Source organism: Microtus ochrogaster, unplaced genomic scaffold, assembly GCF_000317375.1.
Source record: "Microtus ochrogaster isolate Prairie Vole_2 unplaced genomic scaffold, MicOch1.0 UNK3, whole genome shotgun sequence".
Taxonomy (NCBI): domain Eukaryota; kingdom Metazoa; phylum Chordata; class Mammalia; order Rodentia; family Cricetidae; genus Microtus; species Microtus ochrogaster.
This window is the reverse complement of record NW_004949101.1, coordinates 17357564-17374924: the sequence shown is the minus strand read 5'-3', so window position 1 is coordinate 17374924 and position 17361 is coordinate 17357564. Positions and strand designations below refer to the sequence as shown.

At 50.2% G+C, this 17361-nt stretch overlaps 3 protein-coding genes and 1 pseudogene across 3 annotated transcripts in view; 3 read left to right on the top strand and 1 right to left on the bottom strand.

Annotated features, from left to right (window-relative positions):
- The window catches only part of Cpxm1 (carboxypeptidase X, M14 family member 1), a 6754-nt gene extending 1385 nt beyond the window's left edge, over positions 1 to 5369 (bottom strand). The window contains exons 1-12 of the mRNA XM_005365618.2: positions 5170 to 5369; positions 4133 to 4294; positions 3908 to 4017; positions 3677 to 3816; positions 3455 to 3545; positions 2755 to 2905; positions 2586 to 2674; positions 2146 to 2269; positions 1868 to 2064; positions 1601 to 1780; positions 1225 to 1522; positions 926 to 1065 (exon numbers count right to left, since the gene is read on the bottom strand). Of these exons, the coding sequence (XP_005365675.1) occupies positions 926 to 1065; positions 1225 to 1522; positions 1601 to 1780; positions 1868 to 2064; positions 2146 to 2269; positions 2586 to 2674; positions 2755 to 2905; positions 3455 to 3545; positions 3677 to 3816; positions 3908 to 4017; positions 4133 to 4294; positions 5170 to 5317 (1830 nt within the window). The 5' untranslated portion in view covers positions 5318 to 5369. The remainder of the gene's footprint in view (positions 1 to 925; positions 1066 to 1224; positions 1523 to 1600; positions 1781 to 1867; positions 2065 to 2145; positions 2270 to 2585; positions 2675 to 2754; positions 2906 to 3454; positions 3546 to 3676; positions 3817 to 3907; positions 4018 to 4132; positions 4295 to 5169) is intronic.
- Positions 5370 to 7928: 2559 nt separating this feature from the next.
- Positions 7929 to 9075, top strand: LOC113458101 (annotated as a pseudogene).
- Positions 9076 to 10585: 1510 nt separating this feature from the next.
- CUNH20orf141 (chromosome unknown C20orf141 homolog) lies at positions 10586 to 14322 on the top strand. Its single transcript, XM_026788453.1, has 3 exons — positions 10586 to 10624; positions 13700 to 13866; positions 13955 to 14322. The coding sequence occupies exons 1-3, from the start codon at positions 10586 to 10588 to the stop codon at positions 14190 to 14192; spliced, it is 444 nt and encodes a 147-aa protein (XP_026644254.1). The 3' UTR covers positions 14193 to 14322.
- Tmem239 (transmembrane protein 239) lies at positions 14264 to 15416 on the top strand. The gene is made up of 3 exons (XM_026788452.1): positions 14264 to 14281; positions 14661 to 14728; positions 14812 to 15416. Exons 1-3 carry the CDS (start codon positions 14264 to 14266, stop codon positions 15338 to 15340), a joined length of 615 nt encoding a protein of 204 aa, XP_026644253.1. The 3' UTR covers positions 15341 to 15416.
- The last annotated feature ends 1945 nt before the right edge of the window (positions 15417 to 17361 follow it).

Below are 17361 nucleotides of genomic sequence, written 5' to 3'. Positions count from 1 at the left end.
AAAAAATCTCCTAATTTCTAAGTTGCCCCTGGTCTAGTCAGGTGTAACTGGGCTTTCTAAGTGTGGTGGCACTGTTTTTAGGCTTGCCCTTGGGTATGAGCAGGTGCCCTGAAGAGGGCATCAAGGGTCTGTCAGTCTCCAGCTGTTTCTTTAAAGCAGGGTCGTCCTTGAACCTGGAGCTCACACTTGGCTAGGCTGGAAGCCAGCAAGGCTCAGCAATTCTTGTCTACCCAACTCGGAGTTGGAGTTACAGGGATTTATGGGGATGTTCAGCTGGCTACATGGGTGCTGGGATCTGAATTTCAATCCTCTTCAAAAAAATCATTTTTTTTACATTTAATTATTTTGTGTGGATCTATGTTTGTATGTGGGTACACACATGCCATGGCACATGAGTGAAGGTCAGAGAACTTGTAGGAGTCAGCTCTCTCCTTCCTTCCACCATGTGTATCCCAGGGATTAAACTCAGTTGTTAGGCCGAGCAGCAGGTGCCTCTACCTGCTGAGCCATCTTACACTAGAAAGATTTCTCGGAGAATCCACGGAAGCTGTTCTTATAGAGCCATTCACAGAGGGATGTAATACGTTGCGCCAAGGCAATTTTCACATCTGACTATTATCTTTTGAGAAAAGCTATCCTGATAACGACAGGTTTGTGACAATTCTAGGGACCATTCCTTAGCCTCGGGTTGTCCTGGCTTCTAGTTCCATTGCCTTAGAACATCTGAAACCACCCTGATAGCAAGCTGCCCTTCCTTGTCCAGCTCATTCCAAGACAATCTGACGTGGAATCACACGTGGCCCACAATGTAGTGGAATCTGCTGCCAGTTAAGACTGCTGGTGCCCAGGTTCCAGCACAACTCCGGGACAGCAGGCTGGCCAGGGGTAACTCGGGGAGGCCAGGAACTGGGGATTCAGATCCCACCTGCTCCAGGTAAGTGAGAAGGGCGTCTTTGTTGTTTTCCCACTCCTGAGGCAGCTCCTTCTCATGAGGGAACTTGTCACAGGACAGCTCCACAGTGACCTCAAAGCAATTGGTGTGTAGGTAGCTGAAGTCGTTCATGCCTGGGGGTGCCAAAGACACTGGAATGTTAGGTAGCCCCATTCTCCCAGTGCTCTTGAGAGACACTCACGGTAGGGCTTGACACGTACTACACATTACAAGAGACTATTATGGGACAGGTAGTTATGGAGACAGGACTAATTCCACTCTCGGGCACATACTCCCAGGAACTGTGTGCCAGTCAGCTCCATTAATGACATTGCCATGCAGGGAGAAGTCCTCGCTATGACAAGGTCGGCGATCTGTGTCTTGCATGACCCGATTAGTGCCAGCATAGACGGTGCTAAGCCAGCGAAAGACAGCATCATCCGGTGTAGGGGTGAGTTCGCGAGCAGCCCACGGGGTCCGAGTCATGTCGAAAGGGTAGGACACCACAAGTTCACCCCCATGGAGGTTGGCACTTAGCACAAACGGAATACGCTTCATCCATTTGATCACTGCCCATGTCTCAGGAGCCACCTGGACAAGGACAGGTGAGGATGGGGTGCACACAGAGACAAGGGGCCTTGCCCTTCACCCCGTCCCCAAAATACTCACAGTGGCATTGGGCAGTGTATAGTAAGAAGGCAGTGGCAGGTGGTGGTTGGGGACAGTGTGGGGTACCAGCCCATCATCTTCTGCATACCACAGGGGTGTATTGAGGTCAGCAAAATTGTGGTTAAGGTCAATGCCCTGGTGGGTCCAGCGACCCTCTGCCCAGCCCACCAGCTCTGAGCCCTGCCAAGAAAGGGCTTTGTTCAAGTCAAACAGGCTCTGTGTACCACGGCAGAGGGGACAGGGAGGCCCTCATTCCAGGTGGCCTACCCTGTGGTAGGCAGTCTCATAGCCATCCGGATTCATGGAAGGCAGTAGGTGAATACGTGTCTCAGTAAGCAGCCGAGTCACTCGCGGGTCCCCTCGCAGGAACTCTTGACATAAGAACTGCATCAAAAGCAGAAGTAACTCCCGCCCCAGGGCCTCATTCCCATGCATACCAGCCACATAGCGGACCTCAGGCTCTCCTGGAAACACATGGAAGTTCAGAGCTTGTTCATACTGCAGCCTGCCCTGTGCCCACCTCCCCCCATGCCATCAAACAGTACCCAGCTCATGCTCGCCAGGCTGGTCTGACATCTCCATCACATACAGCTTCAGACCCTGGTAGCTCTTCCCGATGCTGTAGATGCGGGTGATGTTTGGACACTGCTCGTTCACCTGTTTCATCAGCTGGGCAGCAGAGGGGACATGGGGCAGTCACACGCAGACCTCAGACCACGAGTAACCACGGAAGGACTTACAGAGCCAGGGGTGCACACAGATGGGAGTAACATGGCATGATCTGGACAAGGCACAGCGGGTCAGGAGGAAGGGATGGAAAGGGGTGGTGCCATGACAAAGGTAGCTGGAGCAGAACTTAGGATCAAGGGAAACAGAGGAGAGCGGGACATAGGGACAGGAGACTCGTGGGTAGTCACAGTCAGTATGCCCTGGCGGCAAAGAAACGGGCAGGCCTCTTTTCTGGGTCACTGTGGTTGTGTCTGACCTTTCTCATGGCCTTATAATTGTGATGCCGGAAGTCCAGAGAGTCAGAAGATCCCAGCGTGTGGGCCTCGGGGAACAGGTCATTAGGATCTGGTGGGAAGTGAGTTCCAGGTAAACGTTAAGTCCCTGCAGTCAGGCCCTGCCCCTCTAGCCTTTGCCCAGCTGCCCACCTGAGACTGGACAGGCCAGGATCTCTGCCCGGAGGCAAGGTGAACCTTTCTGGAACCAGGTCTGAGGCAGCAGGCGAATGAAGCGAGCCACCTGAGGCTCCAGCAGGAGGCTCAACACCGGGGTATCTGGGTCTGAATTGGCAGGAAATACCTGGAGATATGGGGGTCCCTGCTGTGGATGCTCAGACCTGATACTGGCCCAAGATCCAGGGATGGAGTTCAGGCTCCCACACTCACAAGCCAACCCTCCCTGGTGGGTTCAGCTGGAGACATACATGTTATCAAACAGGGACCCCAATTTCCTTAGCTCCTGCCAGTGGGCCACTTTGGGCAGCTGTGTTTTCTAACACTGTCTCAGCTCAGTAGAGCAACATACCCATTCTGCAGCCTTGTATAAAAGAGATCCATGAGACGGAAAACCAGAGCCATGAGCAGGCAAGAAGTAAAAAAGCCAGAGGCTCATGGTCAGAAAGAGTGGCCCAGGAGGAAGCTGCAGCACCTACCCCATGGTGTGGTTAATGGGGCTATCCCAATGGAGCTTGTGCTAGGTGAAAAACTGCCCTGTGAAAGCACAAAGACCTTGGCACTGAAAAACACCAACTTTCTCCTGGAGCTAAATGGCTATCTGTCTTTTATATGCAGAGAATTCTCACCCTAGCCTAGCACCCTGGCCGGTCCCAGTCACTATGGGGACACTTACCATGTCCATCCCACTACTGTGATTCTTACTCGTCCACCAGGTCTGACTGTCATTGCTGAACTGGACCTTGTATGATGTGACCCAGTCATACCTGGTCAGAGATAAAGAGAACTATTATTAGACAGTTATATACCATGCAGAGATACTGTTCAAGCAGCGTCATTGCAGTACGTCTGTGTCTGTTCACCAATCACTTCCAGGCTAAGAGTTAGCCTGCCGCACCTCCATATGGAATTTCTGCCCTGCGTGATGACTCCTGAGAAGCGGACAGAAGTCTTAGCATCCACCTGAAGCCAAGGCTTGGTGTCTTGTTGCTCAGCGCACCAGGCCCCATCATACAGATCGCCATCTTCCAGACCGGACTGTGGACAAAAGGTCATGGTCATCAAACCAGAAGGACCAACAGACAAGGGCTAGGATGAGGGGAGAGAAGGCGCTCTTAAGGGTGCTGACCTGGATGTTGAGCCGTCCTCGGTGTGGTCCAAGACCAAAAGATTGGCTGCTAGAGGCCTCAAGCTGACTGTCTGAAACCCGCAAGGACTCCAGGCCTAGAGGGGGGCATCCTGGGGTAATGACAGAACAAGAAGACAGGATTAGAGAAAGGGCAGAACCGGGGCAGTCAGGAGATGAGCCTGACATGTTCCCATGCTAGGCAGGGCCCTCCCGGAAAGGCAATACCTGGTTCTTGTTTCTCAGGGACAAGGGGGGTCTTTGCTGGGTTGGTGGTCACCGAAGGCCTGGCAGTCACCGGAGGACCGGGCTGCCTTTGCTTCTTTCGCTTCTTGACAATGATCTTTTTCTTCTTGATGACTCGCAGCCGGACATGCTGTTCTGAGGTCTCTAGGGTACCGGAAGGCAATGGGGGGGGGGGTGTCATGAAAGGTCCGTTAGCCCAAGAAGGCATTTGAGCATATGGGACATTCACTGCAATCATTGAAGTCTTAACGGGGCGTTCAAGTCCTGACACCTATTCCCAACCTGCCTTTCTTGTCACATCCTTGGTGCTTCCTTCTTACACAGTTACATCTTTGGACAGTGTGTCCCCCGACTCTGATCCAGGGGAAAGCGATGTCGAGCCATTAGAGACGGGTCACTTTAGAGATCCGAGTTCAGTGTTTAACCTCTAGACCTTGCCCCAGTTGGTCCCTCTGCAGCAATGCTCCCTCCCACCGCTGATTTTGCACCTCCCCGCGACCATCCTCCAAGCCATCCTTAGCTTCAGACTAGGCCTCAGCTCTTGTCCTAAAGTCCGTGCTTGGCCTACCTGCCTGGCCTCAAAGCTCCGACTTCCTACAGGAAGAAGTTGGGAGGCCGGACAGCATGCCTGTACCCATCAGGAGCCAGTGACCCTTTTCCCCACTATGCAGCCTCGTTGCCCTTTCTTTCCCCCTCCAGTCTTTGGCGTTAAACATTCTCCTACACAGGCTGACTCTGCCCATTTTAGTCTGGGGTCTCTTCACTTTACTTGAGCTCCTCCAGATTCTGGCCTCAGTTTCCTCCTTTGTGAAAAGAGAAGGCTGGAGTTGGGGCAGCCAGCATCACACCGGGCCTGCCCTGGAACTGCTGACTAGGTCTGACCAGAATGGGGTTGCTGAGTCAGCAGCCATTGCACAGGGCTGTGTATGTGTGTCCCAGTTCACAGAGCGGGCTGGAGGACTCAGCTGGGGGAGTGGGTCTGACCTGCCCAGCAGCCGACCGTGGGTCCCAGAGCTCACCATTTGCCTTCGTGGACGGCTGGGTAAAGTTGCTATGTGGGGCCAGGGTTGAGCCCGGCGACAGGCCCAGCTCTAAAGCGCTGGGCGCCCCCAGACTCAGACCGACGGAAGGCGCAAAAGCAGTCACAGCGAGCAAGAGGCCCCACATAGCTGGAGGGTCGGCGAGCCCGCGGTGCTGAGGCTCTCGGTGGGTTCTCCTTCCTGCGGGCGCCCGCGGAGCCCCCCGCCCCTTCCTGCCCGCCCCTCTCCTCCGCCCCACGCCCCTCTGCAGCCTCCGGCCCGCCCACAGCCACTCGCCGGAATCCGACCTCCTTGGAGAGGGGAGGGCGGCTTGGGGAGAGCCCCGAGGTCCCTCCGTGACGGCGGACTCGGGTGAGCCGCGAGGAACCCCGGCGACGGCGGCGGGCTGGGGGCTGCCCAGGGACCCAGTGCCGCACCAGGAACCCAGTGCCGCAGCCTCCCCGGTGCCCGGCCCGTCACTGTCTGCGAAGCCACCGCACATTCCATTTGACTGCGCGCGCCCATCCCACCGCAGGCACCTATGCAAGGCGCTTTGCACGTGCTCTGAATTTTAGTCAAACTTCAGTTTACAGACTGGCAAACCGAGGCTCAGAGCGGCGCCTAGGTGATGTGGTCAAGGTAGCACAGTTTTGGAGAGGAAACAACCTGAAAGGAAACTATCCAGAACCTCGGGTGCCTTGCTGAGGTGTGTGGGACTAAACCGGGAAAGTCCGCTGGCAGGACTGCAGGGGGGAGTGGGGGGAGGCAGGGATGAGAAGTCCTCCATTAATCCCAAAGACAACCAACCCATAGAGTGTAGAGAGGCAGCTCTTGCCCTCGTCACCACCATCCTCGGTTCCGCCCCTTCTCTTTTTCCCTCCCTGGGCTGCCACGTTTTGGAGCTTACATAACTCGAGGAAGGCAGCCAGAGCTGATAACCGGAGGGCTGGCGTCAAGAACCGAGCGGCCAAAGCTTGATGGGCGCCCTGTTCTCCCTGTCCCAACTCCTTCCCCTCTTCCTCTTATCTTCCTCCACAAGTCCTCAGACCCCCGTTTTCCCCAGGACCACTCTGGGTTTACCCTGCACCTGAGCCACCCGCCCAAAAGAAAATTCTGTGGTTTTGCCTTTGCTTGCATCCCCACAAGAAGTGTTGCCCACCGGAGCCTGGAACCCCTACCAAAAGGGTACAGGGGCCACGGTCTATGTAAACAAATTAAATAACCTCGTTATCAAGTCGGCACCTCTCTGGAAGCATTCACAGAACCAGAATCTGGCAGAAATGCATAAGGCCACGTGTGGGGCTCCTGAACTAAGGCCACCTCCAGAAGCGACCACTCCAAGGGAACAAGCCCTGCCATCTGGTCCAACCGTGACACTCCAGAGAGAGGGGCAGGGAACTCTGAGAAGGGAGTGATCACCAAGAACCAACGCATGACCAAATCCCTTTTTGACACCCCCACCTGAGCAGCAGTGCTAGGCCCAGGTCTCCTTTTTGAGAGGCATAGAGACGTTTAAGGAAACTTCTGATAAAACGCACACCACAAGCAACTTTGCAAAAGAGAATATTTATTTTCATTTGTAGATTCATCCAGGGCAGTGGAGGCAAAACTCAAGCAGGAGCTTGAAATAGAAACAGGAGAAAAACCTTGCTGGTTAGCTATCGGGCCCATTCTCAACTGGCTTTCATAAAGCCCAGGACTACCTGTCCAGGGGGTGGTGCTGCCCACAGTGGCAAGGCCCTCACGCACAAACAATCAGGACAACTCCCCGCAGGCCAGCCTTATCTCCGCAGCTCCTCGGTTGAGGTTTTCCTCTCTGACGTATCAGGTTGACAGCAGACACTAACGGGCTGGGCTTTAAATCACAGACTTTGTGAACACGGGCCCACTGCACACATGCAAGACAGCAGACTCAGTGCATCCTTGTGTTGCAGGCCAGTATCTGAAAAAGGCAGAGGTTTCTGGACTTCCACCAGAAGCCCCACTCTCAACCAGGTTTCCCAGAGAGAGCTGGAAAGGGGGGAGGGGAGAGAGAAGTACCAGCAACAGGACATCTCAGACTCAGCCCCTCCTCCCTCCTTCCATACTCTTCCTCGGAGCTCCTTTATGCCCCTCTTGGTCCTGAGCTGCTCTGCATCTTCTCATACTCCTCTCTTACTAGGCTACTGCCTCTCGCCCTGGCCACTGGGTATTTGGGACTCCAAGGCAAAAGGCCTCAACACAGATTCAAAAGATGATGATCCATCCCAGGGATACAATGGCAAGTTTATACCATAAAGTATATAAAGTTTATACCATGCATAGCATGGTCTCTATCTCCAAGAGCATCATGTAGGATCTTTGGGTACCACAGGGACAAGTATATGTTTCAGGGAACAGCCTAGTAGGTTGGATGGGGCAGCTGTCCAAAGACAGCGTGAGTAGGATAACAAGCCTTGATCTCAAAATGAAACATTAAAACAAAGAATATAACGAATAAGCAAAATTCTGGTCCCATTTTGCCTTTTTGGTTGTATGTATGTCATCTTTTTCTGTGCAGGAAGCACCAGTAATTTTAATTTCACATGACTATGAGCTGGTAGGACTATATGGGCACTATGTAGCCCAGACTGGTCTTGTCTTAGTTAGGGTTTCCATTGCTGTGAAGAGACACCATGACCACAGTAACTCTTATAAAGGAAAGCATTTGATTGGGTGGCTTACATTTCAGAATTCCAACCTATTATCATCATGGTGGGACATGCAGTGTGCAGGCAAACATGATGCTGGAGAAGGAGCTGAAAATTCTATATCTCAACCCGAAGGCAATAGGAAGTGAACTGAGACCCTGGGCATAACTTGAGCATAAGAGACCACAAAGCCCACCTCCACAGTGACACGCTTCCTCCAGCAAGCCCACACCTACTCCAACAAAGCCACACCTGCTAACAGTGCCACTCCCTGTGAGCTTAGGGGAGTCAGTTACATTCAAACTACCACAGGTCTCTATGCACCTGAGGATGACATTGGACATCTGATCCACCTAACTGCCTAAAGAGTACTGGAATTACAGGAATGTATTTCTCACCACACCCATTTTGTTAAAAGTTCTGTAATTTAGGCTCTTTCATCCTTCTTGTTCAGCCTGGTCACTAGGGCTGCCTTCAACTCTGGTTCAGTGCATACTGTTGCCATCAAAGACCTCAACTACATGGTCTACATGTTCCAGTATGATTCCACCCACAGCAAGTTCCCTGGAATAATCACAACTGAGAATAAGAAATCTGTCATCAATGGGAAGACAATTCCATCTTCCAGTGGCAGGATCCTGCCAATATCAAATGGGGTGACACTGGTGCCAAAGACCAGTGGAGCCAACTGGTGTTTTCACCACCATGGAGAGGGCTAGGGCCTCTTGAGGAGTGGAGGCAAAGGTCATCTTCTCTAACTCTTCTCCTGCTGCTGCCATGTTTGTGATAGAATGAACCGAAAGAAGCATGGCATTTGCTCAAGATTGTCAGCAAAGCTTCCTGTACCAACAGTTGCTTATGTCCCCTGGCTAAGGTCATCTGTGACAACTTTTGCATCATTGGAGGACTCATGACCACAGCACATGATATCACTACCATCAAACGCAAGCGTGCGCACGCACACACACACACACACACACACATACACACACACACACAGATAACCCTTCTGGGAAAGTGTGGTGTGACGGTTGTGAGACTGCCTAGAATATCAACCTTGCATCCACTGGCACTGCCAAGGCTGTGGGCAAGGTCATGTCAGGGCTGAGTAGGGGCTCACTGGCATGGTCTTCAATATTCCTAATCACAATGTGTGTGTTGTAGACCTGACCTGCCACCTGAGAAAGCTGCCAAATACAAAGACATCAAGAAGATGGTGAAGAAGCTCAGTGATTAAGAGCACTTACTGCTCTCACAGAGGACCTGAATTAAATTCCCAGAACCCACAAAGTGGCTCACAACCCTCAGTAACTCCAGTCCCAGGGGATCTGGTATCCTCTTCTGATCTCTTTGGGCGTCAGGCACACGTGGTGCATTGACATATATGCAGGCAAAACACCTTTAGACAGAAAAGAAACTGAAAATTGTTTTTAAAAAGTGGTGAGGCAGGTACCAGAGGGCCGTAAGGACGTTTGGGGCTACATGAGGAAGAACAGGCTGTTTCCTGTGATATTAGCAGTGACACCCACTCTTTCATCTTTGATGCTGAGGCTGACGTTGCTCTGAATATCAACTTTGTCAAGTTCATTTCCTGGAATGACAATGAATTTAGCTACAACTGCAGGGGGTGGAGCTTATGGTCCACGTGGCCTCTAAGGAATAAGGAGGCCTGGACCGCCCGCCAGGAAGAACATGAAAGGAGTAAGGCCCTTGGCTGTTGAGGCGTTCCTCTCCCAACTCAACCCCCAACATATGTCCCCTGTCATAATTTTCATCCCAGGCCTCCATAAGAGAAAGGGGCGCTTGAAAAGCCCCGTTCCCTTGAATAACATCGATAAAGTTCATTGCTTCAGACAAAGCTTTTATGATTTTATTTGAAATTTCTAAAACTAACTTTCAAATATTCTTCGTCCTCTACTTTTGTTAACTTTTTAAAACAATTCTTTGGGGTTTTGGTTAATTATTCTACTTTCTGGACAGTTTCCTAAACAACTCCCCCAGGAGTTAGCTGTCATCAATAAATTCCACTGATAACTTTGACCTCCAGCAACTGATCATGGGGCTGCTTCATTTCCAAGCTGGGGATGACTAAGTAGCCATCTGGGAATCAAAGTCTCTCCCTCTTGTCCTTTCTCTCAACTCGTGATCCCATCCTATTTTAGCGACTCAGCACTGTCCTGGTGAATCCTACTTTGGATGCCAGTGCTGTTCTAGAGTCCCCAAGACCAATCTCTCTTTCTCTCTCTCTCTCTTTTTTTTTTTAAGATTTATTTATTTATTATGTATACAACATTCTGCCTCCATGTATGCCTGCACGCCAGAGGAGGGCGCCAGATCTCAGTACAGATGGTTGTGAGCCACTATGTGGTTGCTGGGAATTGAACTCAGGACCTCTGGAAGAGCAGTCGGTGTTCTTAACCTCTGAGCCATCTCTCCAGCCCGACCACTCTCTTTTTCAATGGTTTATCAGAAGAGCTCCCCAAAGTGGTTATACTAATGCTCACAGATTATGACAAAGAAAGGTTGCGGATAGATTAAAACCCACAACAGAAGACTGTAAACGGCAGGGTACAGGGAAGATTGTGTATGAGCTTCCATTGTTTATATGAAAATGGAATCGGGTTGCCAGTACCTAATCCTTCCAGCAGTATGTGAGACAACATGCACCAAGCACTGTTCATAAGAAAAATTCACTGAACTTTTGGAGTCCAGAACTTGTTTGGAGATACAGATACAGTTGACTGCCTATGTTGGTTGATGATAGTCCAAACATTCCAGAGGCCAAGGTAATCCTGATTTCTGGTCTATGTCCCCAAGGAAAATCATATTGTTGGCATAGACTATTTGATGTAGTTCAAGACTTCTGTGCAAACAGACACTTATATTGAATAGGATATTCCAAGGACTTAGAGACTAGCTCCATAGAGCCAACCAGTTCTGAGGTTTAAGTGTGTGCGTGTGTGTGTGTGAGAGAGAGAGAGTTGCCAGAGGATGGTGTTGGATCCCCTAGAGCTGGAGTTGCGCGCAGTTTTGAGCCACCTGATGTGGGTGCTAGGAACTGAACTGTGCTCCTCTGGAAGAGTGAGAAGACCTCTTAACCACCAGGCTCTACTCCAGCCCCAAATCAAATAGTTTTCATGGATGAACATGATACAAATCATCCAGATTTGCTGAATCTTTTACTACGAGATCGACTGCTGTAGCTGTTGATTCCCCATGAGGTCCCTTTTACCAACATTGCACCCACCCTCATTATTGTTTGCTATGCATAAATCATAGCTGTTTGATTTCTACAAACAAGAGCCCTCAGCAGATAGAAGTTGCTTTTACACTAAAAGTTACAGTTCCCCGACTTCTCTCTCTTCCCTTTCCTCAATGGCTGACTGGTATAACGGGATCAACTCTACAGCACAATTGACTGTTCTCAGAGCTATCTTCAAAGTCAAGCTGAGGCTGGATCCCAGACAAGACCGTGTGCTACCCTTTCCTCTACCCTGTCCTTCTCCTTTCTCATCTCTTAATTTTTTTTTTCCTTCTGAAGACAACTCCAAGCTCTCAGCAGAACATCTGCACGAGAGCCCCTGGTTTGTCTTAGGGGTCATAATCCAACAATAGGTGCATGACCTGGCACATGGGGATCACTTTATAAATTATTATTGGATGAAAAAGTTGAGAAAACTTCAAGTAGAACTCCCCTACAAATTATACACAACATCGCACAGGAAATCTTAAGGAGTATTAGTTGCACACCCCAGCCCCAATCCCTTGCATAGTGGCAACTTCCTCTTGGTAGGACTCTTGGGACGTGACTCTCAATTCCATAGTTCAGGGATGTAATCTTGTGGCTGCACCAGAACTGGCAATTTAAAACCTAAATGCTAATTTTCTCATTTACAAAGGCAATGAAGACTTAGACAGAAAACAAAAACAGGATCCTGTGCTATCTCCTAAGTCCCTATAGACAAATCTATATGTGAAACACAGTTCCCAGGCAAACAAAAGCCAGTGGAAGGACAACTCGTGAATGAGCTCAGGGCAAATGACACTGGCTCTATAGTGTCAGGTCCATCAGCACCAAACATGCCAAGACCACCGGCTCTGGGTCTTTGGGGAGGGCCTCCTGGGAGGCAGCTCAATGTCCTTTCTATCATTCTTGCCAGTCTCTCCTTTTTCTGGGGGCTATAATGTCAATGTCTTCCCTATCCCAACCCCATCAGTTTTCCTTCAAAGTATGAGTAATACTTAAATTTATGTCACTTCACTCATCTTTCATCCCCAGACTGTCCATGTATTTCGTAGCTCTGTAACCACTGCCCCCATAGATTCAGTGGGAATATGTTTATTCTCAATAAATGTCACCAGTGATGGTGATCAACCTGTTTATTTCATGTTCATTCCTTAATTTCATTCTTAGGTGGCAGCCTTAACTTCCCATTAGGAGTGTATGCAAAGCATGGCAGTGCATGTCTGCAATCCTAGCACTCACAATGAGGAGGCAGAGAATCGCCAAGAGTTAGAGAGCAGCCTGCATTACCTGGAGATTTCAAGAGCAGCCTGGGACACACGAACAGACTCCTGGTTCTGAATAACTTGGGGTCACAATGTTGTAGGCCTCTTAGGTTCATAACCTCTGTCTTTTTTTTTCTTTAAATTTCTCTGGTCAGCACCTATTTATATAGTCCAGGCTGGTCTTAAACTCACAATCCTTCTGCTTCAGGCTTCTGAGCACTGAAATTAAGGCATATTCTACCATGCCCAGTTCTCTGTAACATTTCTGAAACCATAACATCTCCCAAAACTGTAGTGCTTAAAACATCCAATTCATGTGGGATTACCCTCTGTATGCTGTGAATATGTTTTAAAACCATTGGTTAATAAAGAACTTGCATTGGGGTATGGCAAGGCAGAATATGGGTAAGTGGGAAAACTAAACTGCAAGCAGGCAGATACTATGTAGCTGAAAAAGGAGAAAGATGCCAGAACCTCACCGGTAAGCCACAGTCCTGTGGCAATGCACAGATTAATAGAAATGGGCTAATTTAAGATGTAAGAGCTAGCTAGAAGTATGCCTGAGCAATCAGTCCAACAACGTTGTAATTAATATAGCTTCTGTGTGATTATTTGGATCTGGGCAGCTGGGAAATGAAAGTGTAGTCTCCGTTCACATTCAATGGCATCCTTCTGCCACCCACAGCCTAGCTTGCCTCCTGGAAAAGTCTATTCGCACCCCCGAGTTGCAGGCCTCACTCAAGTTCAGGGAAGAGAACTGGAGACAGAAAAACTGAATGACATCCCAGACACATAGCCTGAGGACCTTCCAGGAAGAAGCAGCCTCTCCTCCCTTGGGCAGGAGTCCGAGGAGTCATGCTACTAGCCTGCTTTCCTGACAACCCAGAAACCTTGGGAAGTCCCCAGGGCAGAAAATCATTAGCCAAGGCAATAACTAAGGGTGAGTCGCAGTAAACAATGATTTGCTGGCTAAGCCCCACCTAGGCTACCAGTGCTTATGAGGCGAGACAAACTGTTGTTCTGTTCTTAACTCAAGGTCCTGCCTGGCAATAAGTCACAATGACTCAGTGTTCAAATCCAGAATGGTCAACCCAAGTGGGAGGAGGTGAGGAGGGTTTAGTGAAGATGTGGAGTGGAAGTTGGGGGTGGAGGGCATCTATGAAGAGCCTAGTTCCCTATTCTTTGAGCTTTGAGTGTAAACCAAGGTCTTCCTTATTCCTGATTCCTTAATCTCCTACCACTAGCTCTTCCTAATACTTCCAAGCCCCAGCTCTGCTTGCCCATACCCAAAGCTCTTGTAGACCCCACCCTACCCCTCCCAGCAGTCTGGATACTTGAGAGGGGTAGAATAGGTCAGTGACTTGTGTGTCCCCTGGGGCTTCAGCTGGGCCCGGCTCCTGGACAGTATCCTAGGGCTGGGGGCACTAGGAGCGACAATTCAAACAGTCTTCTCGACAGCTGGCCTAGCCGTGTTGCTCCTACTTCTGGTCAGCTTCCTGGCCTTTGACCTGCTCCATGGGTAAGTGACAGGAGGCTTGCCAGGTGGGTATCCCAAGCACAGGGACAGATGAGCAGTTGCCTTGACCTGCCCTCTTCTCTCTCCACAGGCCCACAGGTCCTATCCTGCCACGACACAGACTTCTTCCAATGGGTCAGAGCCAGGGGGCTGGTGAAGGTCCAGGACAGCAGGCAGCTGCCCTCTTCCACACAGGGCTGGTCTCAGGACTACTCGGGTTCCAGGATGCACTGCTCCTGCTGTTCCTGGGCCTGGGTCTGTTCTTGGGAGGCTCTGGTATACCCTTAGCCCTGCTGGGCCTGGCTTTCTGCCTCCATCCTTGGGCCTGAGGGCCCTCCAAAAACTGAATGCCTTCTAAAAATACACCAGCCATTCTGCTTCACCAGGTTTCTTCTCCGCCATGCTGAGCTACATGAGGGTAAGGTGGTGGGGTGAGGGTAGAATACTCCATTGTGTTCAGCTTGAACCTCAGAGGCCTCTAGTTCCATAGTATTAACATTTGAGAACTGGGGCTGAGGCTTCGGGCAACAAGAGAAGGCAGAGGAAAGGGTGGATACAGCAACCAACTCCAGCCCTGCAGTTTGAGGCAGCCATCAAGGAGGGACAGGAGTAGGGAAGGCTTCCTATAAACAAGGAGAATGGTTTCTGTGAGGTTTACTGAACACTCCTGCTAGCCTAGAGGGTCCATAAGTAAGGGACTCAAGAGAGCCTCACACTATGCAGTAGCTCCTGTCAGCTGGGCCCCGCCCCAGCCCGGGTCATAAAGGACTCCTCTGAGGGATGGTGGGCTGAGTGAGGATGAGATTGGGACCTGGCTGCCAGGCTGGCCTGGGCACAGCAGGAAGCATCATGACTTAGGCGGCTCTGCCCAAAGGTAAGTCCTAGGCCCCAGTTCAAACCCCAATCCTGCCTGTGCTGGTATCCTCCTAACCCCTGCAACCCTACCTATCCTGAGGTCCTGGGCATCTCCAGGGCTGCTCCTGCAGCTGGCCTGGCCCTGTCCACAGGTGCACCAGCCGTGATGCAGCAGCCACGAGTGGAGACGGATATCATCGGGGCTGGCGAGGGACCCCAGCGGGCAGTGCCCTGGTCAGCCTGGGTCACCCGTCAGGAGTGGGTACGCTGGTGGGCATGCCACTTGCCCCGGAGCTGGTCTCAGTGGTGGAATACATCAGCTTGGCGGCAACCTCTACAGCATATGCTATGGGGTCTGGAGGGGACACTCTATCTGCTGCTGTCCCTGATGTTATGTCATGCACTCTTCACCACGGGCTCCTACCTGCTGAGCTCCCTGTGGCCTGTGGTGGCTGTGGTGTGGAGCCACCTGCTGCCAGCTATCCTACTGCTGGTATTCAGTGCCCTGCCTGCTCTGCTCTTCGCGGCCTCCTTCCTGCTGCTCTTCTCCACGTTGCTGAGCCTCGTGGGCCTCCTTACCTCCATGACTCACCCAGGCTATGCTCAGGACTTGGACCAATAGAAGGGCAACCCCATCTTACTGCCTGTGTCTGTTGAGCCCTGGCCAAAGGCCTGAGTCCTGTGGGGAGGGAGGGCAGTGGAACCCCAACAGTTCTCAAACCCCCAATCACAAGCACATGTGAGGGCCTGGCATCTGGGCCATCTAACTTAAACTCATGTTGGTGTCATGGACAGGACAAATGGTTTAGCCAAGGACAAGAGCTTGACCAAGCCCTGAGAACACCCATACAGAAGTGGTAACATCCGTCACTTGGTCTCCCAGGCAGCATCTTTTTGTCCTGTCACCTCAGCCTTTCCTGCTTCAGGCTTCCTGAGTGTTTCCACTTGCATAACCCTGGTCTTATCACTCTGTATATTTGTCAAGGATCCTCTCTCTCTGCTTCTAGGAGGAGAATAGAAAACTCTGGAATGGGCCTTACTGAAAGATAGATAGGGGTGGTCCTGGTCCAAAACCATGGGGACCCCACCTCCCTCAACTCCCAGAAATGAAAAATAAGCCAATCATCAGTCATCATAGTAAGTTTCATGTGTATGTGTGTGTGTGCACACGCATGCTAGAGATTGAACCCAAGGCTTTGTGCATCCGCATACACTCCACCCCTACACACATACGGAGCCTCCAGATCTGTTATGAAAGAACAAGTCCCTTTTCAGACACCCACAGTTTGGCCAATTCATTATTTCTGAACCTCAGTGTTAGGTGTGTTCCATTTTTTCATAGGATTGTTATGATCCAAAGTTAGTATCTATTTACAAAATACTTTGTTTTGCCGGGCGGTGGTGGCGCACGCCTTTAATCCCAGCACTCGGGAGGCAGAGGTAGGTGAATCTCTGTGAGTTCTAGGCCAGCCTGGTCTGCAAGAGCTAGTTCCAGGACAACCTCTAAAGCTACAGAGAAACCCTGTCTCAGAAAACCAAAAAAAACAAACAAACAAAATACTTTGTTTTGTTTTGTTTTCGAGACAGGGTCTCATTAAGCCTGGGATGGCTTTAAACTTACTATTTAACTAAGGATGACTTTAAATTTCTGATCCTATTGCCTCCACCTCTAGAGACCTGGGATTAAAACTTGTGCCACCATGCCTGGTTTTATGAAAAATACTTTGTAAGGCCAAAAAGCAGTTAAGCTGTTTTGGCTCCAAGAACATTCTTCAAGTTCAAAAGGCCTTTTGATCCAGAAGCTTGATGACGGAGCAAGTTTCTCTAGGAGTCCAGAGAAATTCTCTGTCATAGATAGAATCTCAGCCCTAAAATAGCTAGCACAGAATGGATGGTGTGGACCAAATGCAGAAGGCTGTGTCACACAACCTCAAACTAGGCAGATAGTGAACTATACTTGTTGTGCAATGCTTGGGGTTGGAGCCTGGTGCCAGGAAAGGCTTACAAAACTGTGTGAGTAGGAAAATAACTCAGGGATTTCCAAAACTGATCAAGCAAGTTGCTCACATCCCAGAAGGTTTTGGATCATCCATACTTCCTCGGAGTGTGGTTTCTATGATGACCCTACCAAAAAATTTTTGAGCATTAGTTACCAGATAAGGTGACAGGCATGTTAGATAGTTTGCCCACAGCCAGGGCCCAACTAACAGTCTTTATCCATGCCCGACCCCCTACCCATTCCCTGCTGCTTTCCAACTCTATTTTATACCTAACCTTAAAATCTCTGCTTCAGAAGCTCTAGGCCAAAAAACTCTTCTGCCACACATACACTTGTGCACCTTAAATCACGGTTCACTTTGGCCAAAACCTGCTACAGTTTGGAACTCTATATGTTATTGGTTAGACATCTCTAGTTTCAGTGTCTAAAATCCCAAACCAGCCCTTCTTTTTCTTTGTAGTTTCCCCTGCAATAGGACCATGTGTCAAGGCAAGACATGGAGATGCTGGAGATGCTGTTATTCTTGTGGTTACCATGCTGTAAGCCTAGTCCTGTCACATTCTTGCTCATGGATCTCTCTCTCTCTCTCTCTCTCTCTCTCTCTCTCTCTCTCTCTCTCTCTCACACACACACACACACACACA

Coding starts and splice junctions, on each gene's coding strand:
- CUNH20orf141 (XM_026788453.1), top strand. CDS start 10,586: ATGTTGGTTGATGATAGTCCAAACATTCCAGAGGCCAAG. Junction 10,625..13,699: donor CAAACATTCCAGAGGCCAAG/GTAATCCTGATT, acceptor GGGGTAGAATAG/GTCAGTGACTTGTGTGTCCC. Junction 13,867..13,954: donor GCCTTTGACCTGCTCCATGG/GTAAGTGACAGG, acceptor CTCTCTCCACAG/GCCCACAGGTCCTATCCTGC.
- Tmem239 (XM_026788452.1), top strand. Junction 14,729..14,811: donor CATCATGACTTAGGCGGCTC/TGCCCAAAGGTA, acceptor CAACCCTACCTA/TCCTGAGGTCCTGGGCATCT.